The 15,599-nt window shown below is 52.8% G+C and overlaps 1 protein-coding gene across 3 annotated transcripts in view; it reads right to left on the bottom strand.

Annotated features, from left to right (window-relative positions):
- PLCG2 (phospholipase C gamma 2) overlaps window positions 1-15,599 on the bottom strand; it is a 160,178-nt gene that overhangs the window by 81,247 nt on the left and 63,332 nt on the right. For 2 of the 3 annotated variants that reach the window (XM_060398278.1, XM_060398279.1), the window contains 4 exons: window positions 11,580-11,723; window positions 9,604-9,697; window positions 8,818-8,865; window positions 1,082-1,166 (listed from right to left, as the gene is read on the bottom strand). In XM_060398278.1, coding sequence (XP_060254261.1) covers window positions 1,082-1,166; window positions 8,818-8,865; window positions 9,604-9,697; window positions 11,580-11,723 — 371 coding nt within the window. Of the gene's footprint in view, window positions 1-1,081; window positions 1,167-5,778; window positions 6,347-8,817; window positions 8,866-9,603; window positions 9,698-11,579; window positions 11,724-15,599 lie in introns of those variants that run through there. The other variant, XM_060398280.1, reaches the window with a different exon arrangement.

Genomic DNA, 15,599 nt, shown 5'->3' with positions numbered 1-15,599 from the left:
GAGCAACTTTCGCTTCACTTTGTCCCAATTCGCTTAGCTCCATCAAACTCCCAGTTTCTTCCTCTGTAAAATGGGAGAACCGCCACTACCCCGCTAGGACTTCCCTGAAACCAAACCAGGTAACATTCACGTAGCACCTGCTTGGTTAAGGCCTGATAAGGGACAAAATCCCAATTACGGGGTGGCCAGTGGTAAATGCTTCTCTCATCTCTCTTCTCTCAATCCCCACCCTTCTCTGGTTTTGCCGTCTTGGACGAGTTGAAATGATGGGGGTAGGCCAAAAGATGGCCAGATACGCCATAAAATGGGTTAACTCTTCTGGGAACTCATGGGTACAAAATGAATGAGCTTTTCGAAGCTGAGGAATCCTGCGGCACGGCCCTGAGAGCCTCCAACTGGGACTATTGGGATGGAGTCCTTCTGGGGTCCTTGACAAGAGTCCGGACCTCTGTGAAGGCCAGAAAGGATGCCCAGGGTCATCTCCATCCTACACCCTTCAGAAGAGCCCCACCCGACCTACACGATCCCCTCACTCATGGAACAACCTGCCCCAGATCTACCAACAGCTTAGCTACACAGGAACAGAAGTGAAATGATGGCGGAAGGAGGGATGGAAGGAAGGGTGGGTGGGTGGAGGGTGGGCTGGGAAGGGGGGAAGGGCAGAGAAGAGCCAACTCCAACAGCTCCACTATCAGGGCTTGCATACAAAATGCCACCTCCCTGGCAACCTACATAAGGAATCGTTCATAACACTTTCCAAATGAAACACATGTGTTCATATTATTAAAAGAAAAACAGGCTGTGGGTTGGTGAGGGAAAGGGAAAGTTAGACTGATGGAAAAATCCCGAGCCAAGCAGCTCGGTAAACACGGTCTTCCTGGATGACATCCTCTGTCGGGATGGAGAACGCGGGCCTAAGATCTTCACATGATGCCTCGGTCGGGACTAAGACGGCCGAGTCTGGAGGCGGAGGGCTTGCCTGAGCACGGCATGCAACAGCGCTTCAAGGCGCGCAGTGGCTTCGTGGAGGCACGCGTAACCCCGGGTTCACAAAATCGCCAGGCTGAGCCACAAAACTTACCAGGAACTTATCTTTGAGGAACTTGGCACTGCTCACTTTGAAGTTGACCAGGGGCAAGATGGTCTTCAACTCCCGGAGGCTGATGCTGCAAAAGAGGGGAACCCCAGTGTTCCATCAGCCTCGAGGGGTTTCAACAGTGGAAGGCCTGGCTACTCCCACCAGCGCCCACCTCAACGAGAAGACCTGCCACCAGCTCTGAGTGATTGGGGACAGAGAGCCTGAGGTCAAGGTGGGGGTGACACCCCGTGTGCGAGGATGGTCCCCGTCGTCACGGAGGAGATGCACAGAGTGGGCAGAGACATTGCAGATGACCTTGGTAGATAGGCAATGTCACTGGGGTTCAAACCAAGAGGAGGTCACTGAAGGCCAGAGATGAGGAAGGGAAAGAGGCAACCTTATCTGAACACCTACTATGCGCCAGGCTGCCCTCAGTACCTCCAAGCAATGATGTCACCTTGCCCCTCAGTACACTCGACCCTCAGGATTCAGAACAGGCAATGAGGGTGGGGGCCGGAACACTCACGATCGGAGCTGCTCCAAAGACCTTAGAAGGCAGATATCGTTATCACCATTATCACAAGTCCATCCTAAAGGAAATCAACCCTGAATATTCACTGGAAGGACTGATGCTGAAACTCCAATACTTTGGCCACCTGATGCAAAGAGCTGACTCACTGGAAAAGACCCTGATGCTGGGAAAGACTGAAGGCAAGACAAGGAAGGGGGCAACAGATGATGAGATGGTTGGATGGCATCACCGACTCGATGGACATGAGTTTGAGCAAACTCCGGAAGACAGTGAAGGGCCGGGAAGCTTGGCATGCTGCCGTCTGTGGGGCTGCAAAGAGTCGGACGTGACTTGAGAGACTGAACAAGAACAACCGTTATTACTCTGCACTCCAGGTGAAGAAACTGGGGCTCAGGGAGGTTCGGTGCTGCATGAGGGAGGTAAGACTACAGAGAAGCTGGCCTCTGGGTCTGCCTGTAAGCGCTGCATTTAACTGTCTCTCAGGGAATGGCAGGAACAGAGGCGGGGGAGGAGGTGGTCGAGGGCATGCGTTCCAGACCCTTGTGGCTGCAGAGCCGAGGTCCCAGCAGAGCAAGCGAGGGTAGTCCTGGGGAGCCTCTGGCTGTGGCCAAAGAAAAGTGTGCCACGTTCTCAGAGACGTCAGACCAGACAGGGGCTGTGCATGGCCAGGAAGGAAGTCTGCCCAGGCTGTGGGCAGACAGCAGCCCCGATACCCCCGCCCCGTCTACTCACCCAGAAGGAAGCAGCACGTCCCAGCCAGCAGCCGCCCCGGGAGACAGCCAGGCGGCCTCCTGGCCGCCTCGTGGCCCCACCCCTGGCATCCTTGCCTCTCGTCTAACGGCCTCCCTGATGCCAGAGACTATCATGTGCCCAGTGCCCCCCCATGCCCCCTGCTCCCGGGGCTGGCACCCAGGGCTTCCCCAGAGAGACGGCAAAAGCCACACAAAGTCCCCAGTGGGCCAGGCGGGGCTGGCCGGGCAGAGGAGTGAGCAGACTGGCTGAGACCCCTTTCCCACCCTGCCCTGGGATGTCCACGAAGAGCCTGCCGGACTAGGGTGAAGGGAGAGGAGTTGGGGGCGGGGCTGGTGCTGCAAAACGAGGCAGGGTGAGAGTCTGGCCAAGACGGTGGCCTCAGGGGCTCATCCAGGACCAGGGAAGAGGACAGAGCCCCCTGCAGAACCCAAGACTTACAGGCAGAAACAGGGCCAAGAGACCCTCCCATAACCAGGAACGGAGAGACTGGGGAGCCGGGAGTCAGGGCAGCTGCTGGGGGGCCAGCAGAGCAAACACAGCCTCCAGGGTCGTGAGAATCTGAGCACTGGGACATCCGAGCCCACCTGCTCCAATGGGCCCCCTCAGAGCAGAACAGGTGAGCCTCCAGGGAAAGGTGGGACCCGAAGAGCTCCATGGGGCTCCCATGCAGGAACCTCCCCTCCCGTCAGGCCCCACTTGACCCCCAGCCAGGACTGGCACTCCGATTCTCAGCCACTGGAGGGCAGGAAGCTAGCAGCTCCCAACTTCACCCCTCTCCCCACCCAGGACTTGTCTTCAAAGAAAGGGAGGGCCTCAGCCACCGTCACGCCCTGCCCTCTGGCCTCCATTCGGGGCAGTTCTGCAGGGCCATCCCGGAGCTCCACCAGGGGCCAGCTGAGGCTGTGGCTGTGACGGCATCTGAGCCCAACAATTCCCAGCCTTCACTTCCACAGGTGAGGGTCCCCTACACATTCCACAAGCTTCCTGCACACAAACCCACATCTCAGGCTCTGTCTCCTGCAGGCTCGGCCTGTGAAGCGGGCTAGGAACTGGGGCGTCTCCTTTGGGGAGAGATGGCAAAAACGATTCCTTGCCCTAAAGGCGATAAACAATCAGGGCCCCCCCTCTCGTCAGGCTGGCCTGGCCCCAGATCCCACCACACTCCCCCCCGGGGGTTGATGGCCCCAGACAACTTGCCTGCCACCCTCAGGCTGATTACCAACAGGCCCACCAACCCTGGTTTATCGTAACCATGGTGGCTCAGACAGCAAAGAGTCTGCCTGCCATGCAGAAGACCCGGTCTGGGTCCCCGGGTCAGGAAGATCCCTGGAGAAGGAAACGGCAACCCACTCCAGAATTCTCACCTGGAGAATCCCATGGACTGAGGAGCCTGGCGGGCGACAGTCCGTGGGACCGCAAGAGTGGGACATAACTGAGCGAATAAACCACCTCCACACCCACCACCGCAAGCAGGCACTGGCCAAGCACTTTTCACATACTAACCCACTGAATCCTCACACCAGTCCCAGGAGGTAAGAACTAGGATCTCTTTTACAAATTAGGAAACTAAGGCACAGGGAAATTGAGCAATTTACCCAAACTCATCAACCAGTAAGTGTGAAGAGCTGAGATTCAAACCTCAGTGCTGCCCAACAGAATGTTCTACAGTGTTGCAAATGTTCTAGATCAGAGCTGTCCAAGGCAACTAGGGCGACCAAGGAATTGAATTTTTTTTTAATTTTATTTAATTGTAATTAATTTAGATTTAAATAGTGACATGTGGACAGTGCAGCTCTAGAAGCCTGCTCCTCTAAGTAGGGTCCCTAAGTAGCGTCAGCTGGAAATCTGCTGGAAATGAACATCTGTGATCCCCAACCAGACAGAGAAAAATCTGTGATCCCCACCCTGCTGTGGGGCAGGCAGAGCCCCCTCCAGGCTGTCCATAGTGCTAGAGCCAGGACTGCTGACCACAGGGAACCTATTTGCCTTTCTGTTGAAGACAGAACCAGACTACACACCTGTGAGCCTGCCCCTTCCCCATCCCGAAGGCCCGGGTGAGCAAGAACAGGAAGTGCAGGCACAGGCTCAAGCTTATGCAAAGTCAGGGTTACAGGCCAAGGGGCAAGGGCAAGGTGGGAAAGAAACCACAACCCTGAGGGCTGCTGGCCCCACCAGAGGACCCGCCCATGAGCCCCACCCTGAGGAATGCAATTCCAGTGGCTGTCCCAGACGGTCCAGGGGCTTTCTCAAGGGGTATTTTGACAGGAGAAGTTTTCACCTAAAGCACTGACCTTAGAAACCTAATTCCCAGATAAGGCAACTAAACTCCACAGATTCAAAAAGAGGGGGTTTCTAGAAATCTGGCCAGGATGAATGTTAAAACATTCGTCTTTGATCCAATCTCCCCAGGCCTGGAGATGTCATAATGAAAGCTTCCAAAGGGGGAACGATCTAGTTTTCCGATGTTACATGCAGGAATGAAAAGGGAGGGCCTTTCATTTCATCTGACCAACCAGCCAGATCCCTGACCTCAAGGAGCCCCTTCAACGTGAACAGCAGCAACGAGGACGAAATTCTAAGAAAGCTGATGGGACCGTGGAGCCTGGCACTAAGGCCAGAATCCCACAGTGAGCCCAGACGTGCAGCTCTTGAGAGGCACTTCCTACCGCCTCGTACGTCCACTTTGAAACACAAGACACAAACCAAATGACAAGCAAAAGGCAACTTTTCAAGCGAGGTATCAAATCCCATTGGTTGAATTATAATGTAGGCGTTGATACCAGTCTCAAGAGTTACAAGGAAATGAAAACATGTTTAAGGGGAGGTGAAAAAAGTTTGCCCCCCTTTCACACGGGTTGGACTTAGTGACTGATTCCCAGAAAATAGAGTGGGGATGAGTGGGGGGCAGAGGGCCGGTGAGGGGGCAGGGGTCATTACAAAGGAGAGATCTGGAAGACACCACTTTGGCCAGATGGTCAAGACTTCCATCACCCTCGACAGACCACGGGAGAGCAGATGCCCCTTAACTGAGGCGAAGAGAAAGACCTTCACCTCCACGATGTTCACCTCCATGCCTGCTTCCCAAACACAGCCTCAGGTTCCCCTTAACTCCAGTCTACCCATGAGGAAAACGCCAGGTCGCCACAACGGAAGGGCATGCTACGGAATGCCCAAGGCCTACTCCTCCATACTGTCAAGGTCGGGACGTCTCCAGTGGTCCAGGGGCCAAGACGCCACACTCGCAATGCAGGGAGCCTGGGTTGGATCCCTGGTTGGGGACCTAGATCCCACATGCTGCAGCTAAAAAAAAAAAAGATTCTGCACACAGCAATGAAGATCATGTTATGAGCAGATCGTGGAATATCATTCAGCCTTAAAAAGGAAGGGAGTTCTGACACCTGCTACAGTGACATACCCGATCCACAAAGACATCACACTGAGCAAAATAAGCCACTCACAAACGCAGCATCCTTCCACGCACAGGTGGCGCCCGAAGGAGGCAAATTCACAGAGACGGAAGGAGGAATAGAGGTTACCAGCAGCTGCAGGGGGAAATGGGGTAATGGTTTGATGGGTTTCAGGTCTGCAAGATGAGCAGAGCTCTGGAGACAGACGTTGATGGCAGCATGCCAACGTAAATGCACATAAATGTACCCTGAAAACGGTAAGTTTTATGTTACATAGTTCATCACAATGAATGAATAATTTTCAGTCATAGGAAGTCATGGCAGGAAGAGATTTCTGCCTTTGACCAGCTTAGTGATCAATAAGCCACGGCTGACTGGCTCGGTTGCTCGGTTCAAATGACACCCTCTCGTGGCCTCAGCATCCTCATTAAATCCTCAGCATCCCAGGGGATGCCTAGCTGCTCAGTCTCCCAGGATTCGTTCCATAGCCTCTCCCCAACTTACTAAGTCCAGAGGGCGCTCAGAGCAGCGGCTGCCGCAAAGCCACTTCGCAACAAACGCCAGCTGCTGCCGTCTGGCCCCTCAAAATGTTGAAAGTGAAACACAGGTTCAGGCCAAGGAAAACCTGGGAGCGGGCACTGCCGAGCCAGCCCTCCCCGCCCAGAGGACGCTTCGCCCCGCTGCTGCGCTTTTGTTTTCCTCCAGGAGACCCGATTAACGTGGGCGACAGGAAAGGAGGGGAAACTGGCAGGAGTCAAGAGCCCTTTCGTGGGCTCCTTGGGCAAAGCTGCTTTGGAAAAGCTCCCTCAGGGCCTCCCAGAAAGGTGGGATTTTCCACGTGTCGACAGAGCAGCAGGGCTCAGCCCACAGGGAGGGAGGGAAGGATGCTGGGGTCGGGCAGGGACAGGGAACAGGGAACAAGGCATCGAGGCCAGAGTCAGACTCGCTTCCTGCCGAAGGTTCTGAAAAGCACTTCTCAATGAAGGACTTGCAAGAATCGTTCCGAGCAGAGAAAGCCGGGCTTCCGTTTCTTGACAACACAAGACGGAGAGCAGATTCTGGAACCAAACCGATGATGCCATGTACCCCACCTCGTGGAGACAGGGCCCTGGTGGGCTCCCTCCGCCCGCTCTGTGCCAACCTCAGCTCTGAATCACCAGGCAGCCAGAGAAGGGAAATGGTCATGGGAGGCTCCACCCTGAGGCTGAACGAGCCCAGTGTGTACAAAGGCCCCCTCGTTTGATCTGCCCCTGAAACACCAGGCCCAAGCCCAGGGTGGACCACAGAGGATGCTGGCAGGAGAGGAGGAGGAGGAGGAGGAGGAGGAGGGGGAGGGAAGGAAGGAGGGAAAGGCAGATGGAAAGACGCAGGGAGATGCCGGCTGACCTAACAGCATCAGTTAACTCTCCACGCTTCCTGGCTTCCTGGTTATACGTTTGCAAATCACCCCTCGGGCATGCGTACAACAGACCACTTGAAGTTGACAAGTGATGGGTGACGCTGGCCTGACACCAAAATGCCCTAAAGATGGAAAGACGTTCAGGAACAAGCTGGGTAGGGACTTCCCTGGTGGTCCAGGGGTTAAAACTGCACTTTCAATGTCGGGGGCATGGGTTCAATCACTGGTGGGGAATTAGCTCCCACGCGCTGTGCAATACACGAGGGGAGCATTGCAGAGGTTACTTGTTGCCTCTTGTATGAGGCTGACGTCTCTTAATGGAGAATGGAAGGAAGGAAGGACATTTAAAAATGCTGAAAGAGGTCTGATGTGAGGCTAAAATGATACAGTGACTGTCAAGTGCTGAGGATGGCACCTGCCATGCCAGGTGCTCCATAAACGGTGGGTTTTATCACTACACTATTAACAGGAACTGGATCATAACCTAAAAAAAAAGTGATGAGAGGCTGTTCAACCTCTCCCTTAAATAAAGAAATGCAAATTTAAGCCAAAACTCCACTGCTGCTTTTCACCCATCAGGTCAGTGAAGGTCGAAGTCTGGCGACACACGGTAGAGAAGAGCTCTCTGAGCCGCTAGCAGAAACGCAAACTGCCATCACCCCTCTCAGACTGCAGACCCAGGGACGCCTGGCCTCTGGAATGCCTCTGGTAGGAATTTATCCTGTTCATATCTGTGTCCCGCACATTTACAAAAAAGGAGACCCAGGGACTTCTCTGGTGGTCCAGTGGCTAAGACCCCACGGTCCCAATGAAGGGGGCGCAGGTTCGATTCCTGGTCAGGGAACTAGATCCCACATGCTGCATCTAAGAGCTTGCATGCCACAACTAACGATCCCGCCTGCGCAATGAAGATGGACAATCCTGCAGACCTCAACTGAGACCCGGCCCCGCCAGATAAACAAATAATGATAATTAACAGTAACAGTTTTTAGAAGGGAGACCTGAAGGTTTCCATAGCTTTATAATAAAGAAACAACCTGATGTTCATCGAGAAGGAACTGGTTTCCCATCAATGTGGCAATCACACCACATCTATCCAAGGACCAATCACATCTGTTCCAAAAATGTGTGGCATAGAGCCTTGTATGTGCCAAGAGGGAACCGCTCCAAGACGTGCTATTAAGTGAACCAGTCAGGGACACTGATTACAGGCTGTCACATCGCCTGCCCGGTGTTCACCCAGCTCTTAGAAGCATCGCCCCCGAACTGGGTTTACTTCCTGATGGTCAATCTCCACCACAAAGGACGGGCGGGCACCACAGGGATCCTGTTTCTCCCCGGGACACAGAAGATGCTCAAACGCACAGGCCTAAGTGACGAGGTCCGAGTGCTTCACATGGCAGAGAAGTCCTCCCCACGGATGGAGTGGCACTGTCCACTGCAATGAGACCCCACGTGGGTGGAGACTTTTATCACCACGATCCACACCACTGAGCACTGCGTCTGCCGCCTTGTTAAGTCAAATCTGATTTCACGAGGACCTTTCCACAGCACAGAACTCACTCCGACCCCCTTGGGATATTTCAAGAAACGATGAGATGATTCAAAATGATCGGGAGGAAACCACAAAAATGTGAGCGAATCTCACCTGTTTCTCCTGGTTTGATCCACAGAATAAATCTGCTTTCTCAGCCAGCTGGGAAGAGATGAGACAAGAGACAGAGAGTTAGAAAATCAGAAAGCTAGACTCACAAGTCCAAGGAATTTCTGTAGGATGGGACACAGAGCCTGGAAATGAAAAGGAAGGCCCTTCCCACTTTCTAACACCAGCAACCTGGGAAGAAGCAGCTTCTCCGTGTGGGTGAAATGCTGCCCAGCCGAGCCAAGCAGCCCCGTGGCCTCACAGAGGCTGGATTCTTTAAACTGACAGTTCCCCTCTAGTGCTCTCTGTTAATCTCCCAAAAAGCTGGTTGAGATCAGAGGGCTCTGGTTCACTGGATGGGCAGCAATTCATACACGAGCCCCACCCGACACCCATGACGCTGATGGACAGTCCTGAGAAGGCCCTCGTCAAGCCAGGAGGAAAATCCCAGACCTCGAGCCCGAGGTCCTCCCATCAGTCAGCTTAATCTCTTCTTAAATCCTCTGAGAAAGAAGCCTCGGGCCCTCCCCTCAGACACAACTCCAGGACGAGTTTCTGTCTCAATCCCAGTGCACTCCTCACCCCGGCAGAACAAGGCCCAGGGAGACGGGCGGCTCTTCTGGGAGATGCTGGAGTGTCCACCGTCACTACTGGACACCTACTGCATACAGGGCACTCCAGGAGCCCCCAGGACGAAGCATCTCCTTTTCCCTTCTTTCGTCATACTGGCTAGAGGGAGCAGAACAGGCGCCCGAGTGAGCAACTACGGAGAGAAACAGGCAAAGCCATTACCTCTCAATGATGGTGGGGGTGGATGCGCTCATCACTTCCTGGTGTAAGATCTTCAAGCCAGACAGCCACTTAGCTGCATCTTCCTTCGAGTCGGCTGGAGAGAGGAGGGGCCAGAAATGCTGTGTTACTCCCTGGGAAGATCTCTGCTTGGAGACTCCCTCCCCACACAGACCACGGCGATGGGAAGAACCTGTGCTGGTTCCTGGGACCTGCTTTTTGCCCAGGGTGAGCCTCCTACAGCAGGAGTGACAAGCTGGTAGAGCTTTAGCTTTAGTCCTATAGTAACAAACAAGAGGCAGAGCTCAGGACAACTTGAACCACAATCCTGAGAGCCCTCGGCACCTCCCTTGTTTCCCATCAAGGCCAGAGAGAGGGCCGCCGAGCAGCCGAGGCTGCTGCCTGTAAGGGAAGCAGCAACGCGCGGTGGGTAAGAGCTTAGCATTAACCCCAAAGCCCACGGTAGCGCTTCAGGGCTGTGCGATGTTACTTAACCTCCCTGTGCCTCATTTCCTCATCATGAAATGCAGCTGGCAGTGCAAACACCTGGTCCCACTATTAAGCATCTTTTCACACCGCCAGGGGCCTCGTTAGCCTGGCCAGAGCATGCCGAGGCCTCTGCTCTCATTCTCCCCAGGCGGATGAAGAGAAAGGCATGGCTAGGAAGGGCGAAGGGAAGAAGCCGGGATCCAGCCATCAAGCTGGCATCCTGGGCTCCACATCTTGCTTGGGCTTTCACGGCCGCCCTACCAAGAAGAGCAACCAGGCCTCAGCCTGCAGCCGGGCTAAGTGGACAAAGCTCTGAAGGTTCAGGCTCATGGGCCCTTCTCTCCTGTCCTGTCTCTGCCTCCTGCCACAGCCCCTCCATCAGACATGCACCCATGACTTCCCACATCCGGCTTACTATTTCCCTCCTCCAAGCCTGGCACATGCAAGGCTCTCTCCCCGGACCATCCTCTCTCTTTCCTCACAACTCCCACTGATGCCTCAAAACCCAGTTTAAGAAAAGCCACCTCCCCGGCAAAGCCTTCCAGGGAGTTAGGCTCCGTGTATTCCTCCAGCGCACTGTATTACATTTGGACTACGGCTCCTATCAGAGAGTACTCTAAGTCCCTGTCCACACGTCTCCCCAAGTAGACCATGAGCTCCTTAGAGGTGGTAACTGGGTCCTATGTCTCACTACAGCCCCACGGACATCTAGCACAACCCAGAACAGAGCATAAGCTCAAAAGATGCCTGAGGAAAGCGTGAATGAGAAATTAAACCAATGAGAGTCATCGGGCCTGAAATTAAAAGTCCCTAATGCTACTCAGCTTCCACAGTTTCCACCCACTTTGGCTTACTTTTAATGCTACTTATTTTCTCTCTTGTCCACCATGATTTTATGTCAAGTTCTAAGTCAAGAAATTCTGGGGTTAGACCTGAAGGTAGCTATAAGCTTCTGCCCCTGAGCCAAGCACCTGAGCTTTCTCAGTTCTTCTCCTGGCTGAAGGCCTCTTTGACTTTCTGGAGGATTCACAAGGAGGACCAGACATCACACCCCCAGACTGTGTCTATGTGCAGGTACTGTGTGTGCACATATCCATGTATGAGAGAGGAGATTTCAGGATCGTTCCTTCAGATCAGTTAAGCTGAATAAATGGTGCAGGCCACACTCAGCTGGACAACAAAATGTAACCTGCCTTCAGTTCTCAGCACAGCATGAGCCAAACGGGCCCTTAACATAATCCTTTCAACATCCCCACGAGGTCAGCATGAGGATGAACTGGGTCCTGTTTTACAACTGGGCAAACTATAGCTCAGAGAGGCAGAGTCGCTTACTCAAAGCCACACAGCTAGAAAGAGGCAGGGTCAGGATTCGAAACCGGGATGCCCCAAACACGCATTAGCAGGGGGCCAGGGGAGAGCATCCCGCTGGAGCACTCTCCTGGAAGGCAACCCCGGCGCAGGGAGGGGAAGCGCGCACGGCGGGCACCCACCTGCCAGGCTGAGCGTGCTGAGGATAAACTGGGTGCCGTACAGGATGGTGAAGCAGCACTCTTCCTTCTGGCGGACCGCTTTCGCGCGCTCGAAATCCTTGGAGTTCTTCCCTGGCCGGATCTCCTTTATCTCCATGATGTCCACTGAAGGAAAAGTAACAGCAGCCAGTCAGAAGCTGGACGTCACTCCATCTGAGGCTGCTGCCACGTGCCTGCACCCCAGAGACACCCCGCCCAGCGCTTCACTGCCCAGGGTGAAGACAAGCTCGACCAGCCCCGAGGCCCTGCCCGTTCACAGCTTTATGTGCCAATAATGCAATGCGTGTGGTTCTCAGGCACTCAGCGCCGGGAGAGCTGTTGTGCAGCAATGCTGAGAGCCGGCGCTCAGTCGCGTCTGACTCTTCGTGACCCTGTGGACTGTAGCATAGCCCGCCAGGCTCCTCTGTCCATGGGATTCTCCATGCAAGAATACTGGAATGGGTTGCCATTCCCTTCTCCAGGGGATCTCCCTGACCCAGGGATTGAACCCAGGTCTCCCACACTGCAGGCAGATTCTTTACCGTCTGAGTCACTGGAGAAGCCCTAGATGACAGAAAAAGAGGAAATTCATCCTCCCTAGAACCCCAGCCACGGGACTCCGACTTTCTCCTGGGCAAAGGTCAGGACGGCCCCTGACTCAAAGGTGAGCCCCTCCCCTCACAGGGTGGCCATTTGTTGCATGAGGGACCCTGCTCCTATCTCAGGAGGTCCAGTGAACTAAGGAGTGTCACAAAGAGACAAGTCCATCGATCCCTTCCTCCTTTTCTTCTGTCAGAAAAGCACCTTTTCCTGGGATGGACCCCACTCCACATGCCTGAGATGAAGATGGTGCACCCCCCTCCCACCACAACAGGCCAAAGGAGGGGCCCAGGGGCCCAGAAATGACCAAGGCATCCCACCTCATGGCCAGGATTCAGGGAGGAGCACATGGCCCAAGCTGGGCCCGTCAGCATCCTCCCAGGACTGACCTGGCCAAAGCCATTCATCACATTTCCCCTGCTGCTGCTGCAGGCTGAGGAAACGTGAGTCGAGGGTAGCAGGGTCCATGCTGTTGGGCACGCGGAAAGCAAAATGACTCAGTTCTGACGCACTGTCCACCTCCTGGGTCTGTTTGGGCTTGAAGCCTCTTCTGCATTGGAACACGCCATGCGACCTAATCCATTCTTTTTTGCTTTGGTCAGTGGGAAATTTCTGTCACATGCAACCGTAAGAATCCTGGGACATACACTTCCATTACTGCACTGAACAGAGAAACAGCAAAGAGAGGTATTCCTGGAAGTGAGAGGGTAGGAAGGAGACCTCAGCTTTGACCTGGAGTCCAGGAAGCCAAGAGACCCAAGTGAACCAGGGCGTTTCAGAGTCAGAGTTGAAGTAGGAGTAAAGGCTCACAGCTGTTCACACGTGACAGCAGAATGAGATACGTGTGTGCTGAGTCGTGTCCGACTCTTTGCGGCCCCATGGACTGTAGCCCACCAGGCTCCTCTGTCCATGGGATTCTCCGCGCAAGAATACTAAAGTGGGTTGCCATTCCCTCCTCCAGGGGGTCATCCCAACCCAGGGATCGAACCTGAATCTCTTGCATCTCCTGCACTGGTAGGCGGACTGTCTACCACTAGCATGACCTGAAATGGTATAATTTCGTTCTCTTTTTACAGCTGAGTTGTCCGGCCATCAATTTTCACCATTTTTTTATATGGCCTCAATTTTGGTTTTTCTGTTTCGGTATACAGTTTTGAGGAATTTGGTCACATGTATAGACTCATGAAGCTACCACCGCACACAGGGTGCAGAAGAGGGGAGATACTTACATTGGGGAGGAAGGGGGTGGAATGAACTAAAGGCTTTCCACTGTCTTACCATGGGTCTAGCCAGACTGTAAACAGTTCGGGGGACAAGAGTCATGAAGTAAAGTGAAAAAACTTGAAATAAACAGCATTTATTCTGCATTCTGTGCGTGGTGGTGGTGGTGGTTACACAGGTCTACACATGTGAGAAAATTCCTTAAAACTCTTCACCGAAACAAAAACAAACCAAAGGTCCACATAAAAAAATGATGAAAACCCATTACGGCCCGACCACTCAGCCATAAAATAGAACAAAATTATACCATTTGCAGCAACTTGGATGCAACTGGAGATTACCACAGAAAGTGGAGTAAATCAGAGAGAGAGAGAAATACTACACGGCATCACTGACACGGGCTTTCTCGGTGCCTCGGTGGTAAAGAGTCCACCAACTATGCACGAGACACTGCCTAGTTTGATCCCCGGGCTGGGAAGATCCCCTGGAGGAGGAAATGGCAACCCACTCCAGGATTCTTGCCTGGGAAATCCCATGGACAGAGGAGCCTGGCGGACTACAGTCCAGGAGGGCTGCAGAGAGTCAGACACGGCTGGGCGTCAGAGCACGCACACATCACGTATATGTGAAATCTAAAATATGAAACAAACGAACCTGTCTATGAAACAGAAACAGGGTCAGGGACGTGAGAGAACAGACTGGGTTGCCAAAGGAGCGGGGTGTGAGAGAGAGCTGCATTGGGAGCTCGGGATTAGCAGATGCGAACTGGCATACACAGAATGGATAAACTCCAAGGTCCTACTGTGGAGCGCAGGGAACTATATTCAGTATGCTGTGATAAGTCAGAATGAAAAAGAATGTATATACATGTATAAATGAGTCACTCTGCTGTACAGCAGTAACTGACATAACAGTGTAACTCAATTATACTTCAATAAAAAATAAATTTAAAAAATAACTAATTACGGTTTAAGAACATTTTACCAGCTCAATTTCCTGGGTTTGATAACTATGGTTATGAAAAATGTTATTATGGGGGGAAATTAGATGAATGGCACCCAGAAACTTCTAATTATTTGAATCTACAATTTTTTCAAGCCAAAAAAAAGTTTTTGAGACACTTAGCAATTATGAATGGCCCTATTATTGGGCGGGGTCTCTAAACCTTGGCCGGTAGAGAGGTGGGAGGTATAATCCCACCCTTCATCCAGCCCTGAAACCAGGGAATCTTATCTTTTCTTCTCTTCCTCATTCCTCAAACGCCAACAACAAAACACAAAGAGAGTTTGTGTGCGCTCAGACCCACCACCTTCTGAGAGGTCAGGTCGGCAGTGCTTTAGCAGTTATCTGGGAACATCTAAGGTATCAAGGTCTGCTCTCAGAAATCAGTTACTCACCCACACAGCCAGTCAAGAGTCTAGCGACTTTAAGTAAATACTCTTTTTTTTCCCCCCTAGTTAGTCTAGCAATGATTATCTAACCATTCTCTTTCCCCATAAAATATTGCTAAGAGGGAATTTCTGAACTGGCCTACTGTGAGCTTTTTTCCTTATAGCAAAATTATAATAAACATATGACTGTTAAAAGGGGAAGGGGACAAGAACTTCCCTGGCGGTCTAGTGGTTAAGAATTGGCCTTCCAATGCAGAGGGCACTGGTTCAATCCCCGGTCAGGGAACTAAGATACCACATGCCACGTGCTGCGGCCGAATAAATATTTTTTTAAAAAAGAGGAAGAGGAGAGTGATGGGGACTATGGGACAGACCTCGAGATGGAACAGAGTGGGAGACTGAGGGAGACAGACACACACAGATATGAACACACACAAATAGAGTCAACCAGGGTCAGGGACAACCAGACACAGAGAGGAGACAAGCTACCCAGACGAGGAGGGAGAAGGACGACCGTGCAACATACAAAGAGAGAAAGAGGGGCTTCCCTGGTGGCCGGCGGTTAAGAATCCGCCTTCCAGCGCAGCGGGCACTGGTTTGATCCTTGGTCCAGGAACGAAGATCCCACATATCACGGAGCAACTAAGCCCATGCCCTCCGGGGTTCATGCACCAAAATTACTGAGTTCACGGGGCTGCAACACAGCACACGTGCCGCAACGAAGACCCAGACAAATAAATATTTCTTTAAAAGATAGAGAAAACAGGAAATGGGGAGAGAATGAAATACA

Source organism: Ovis aries, chromosome 14 (assembly GCF_016772045.2).
Source record: "Ovis aries strain OAR_USU_Benz2616 breed Rambouillet chromosome 14, ARS-UI_Ramb_v3.0, whole genome shotgun sequence".
NCBI classification, from domain to species: Eukaryota; Metazoa; Chordata; class Mammalia; order Artiodactyla; family Bovidae; genus Ovis; species Ovis aries.
Note: the sequence above shows the minus strand (reverse complement) of the source record. Positions and strands in the feature narration are given on the sequence as shown.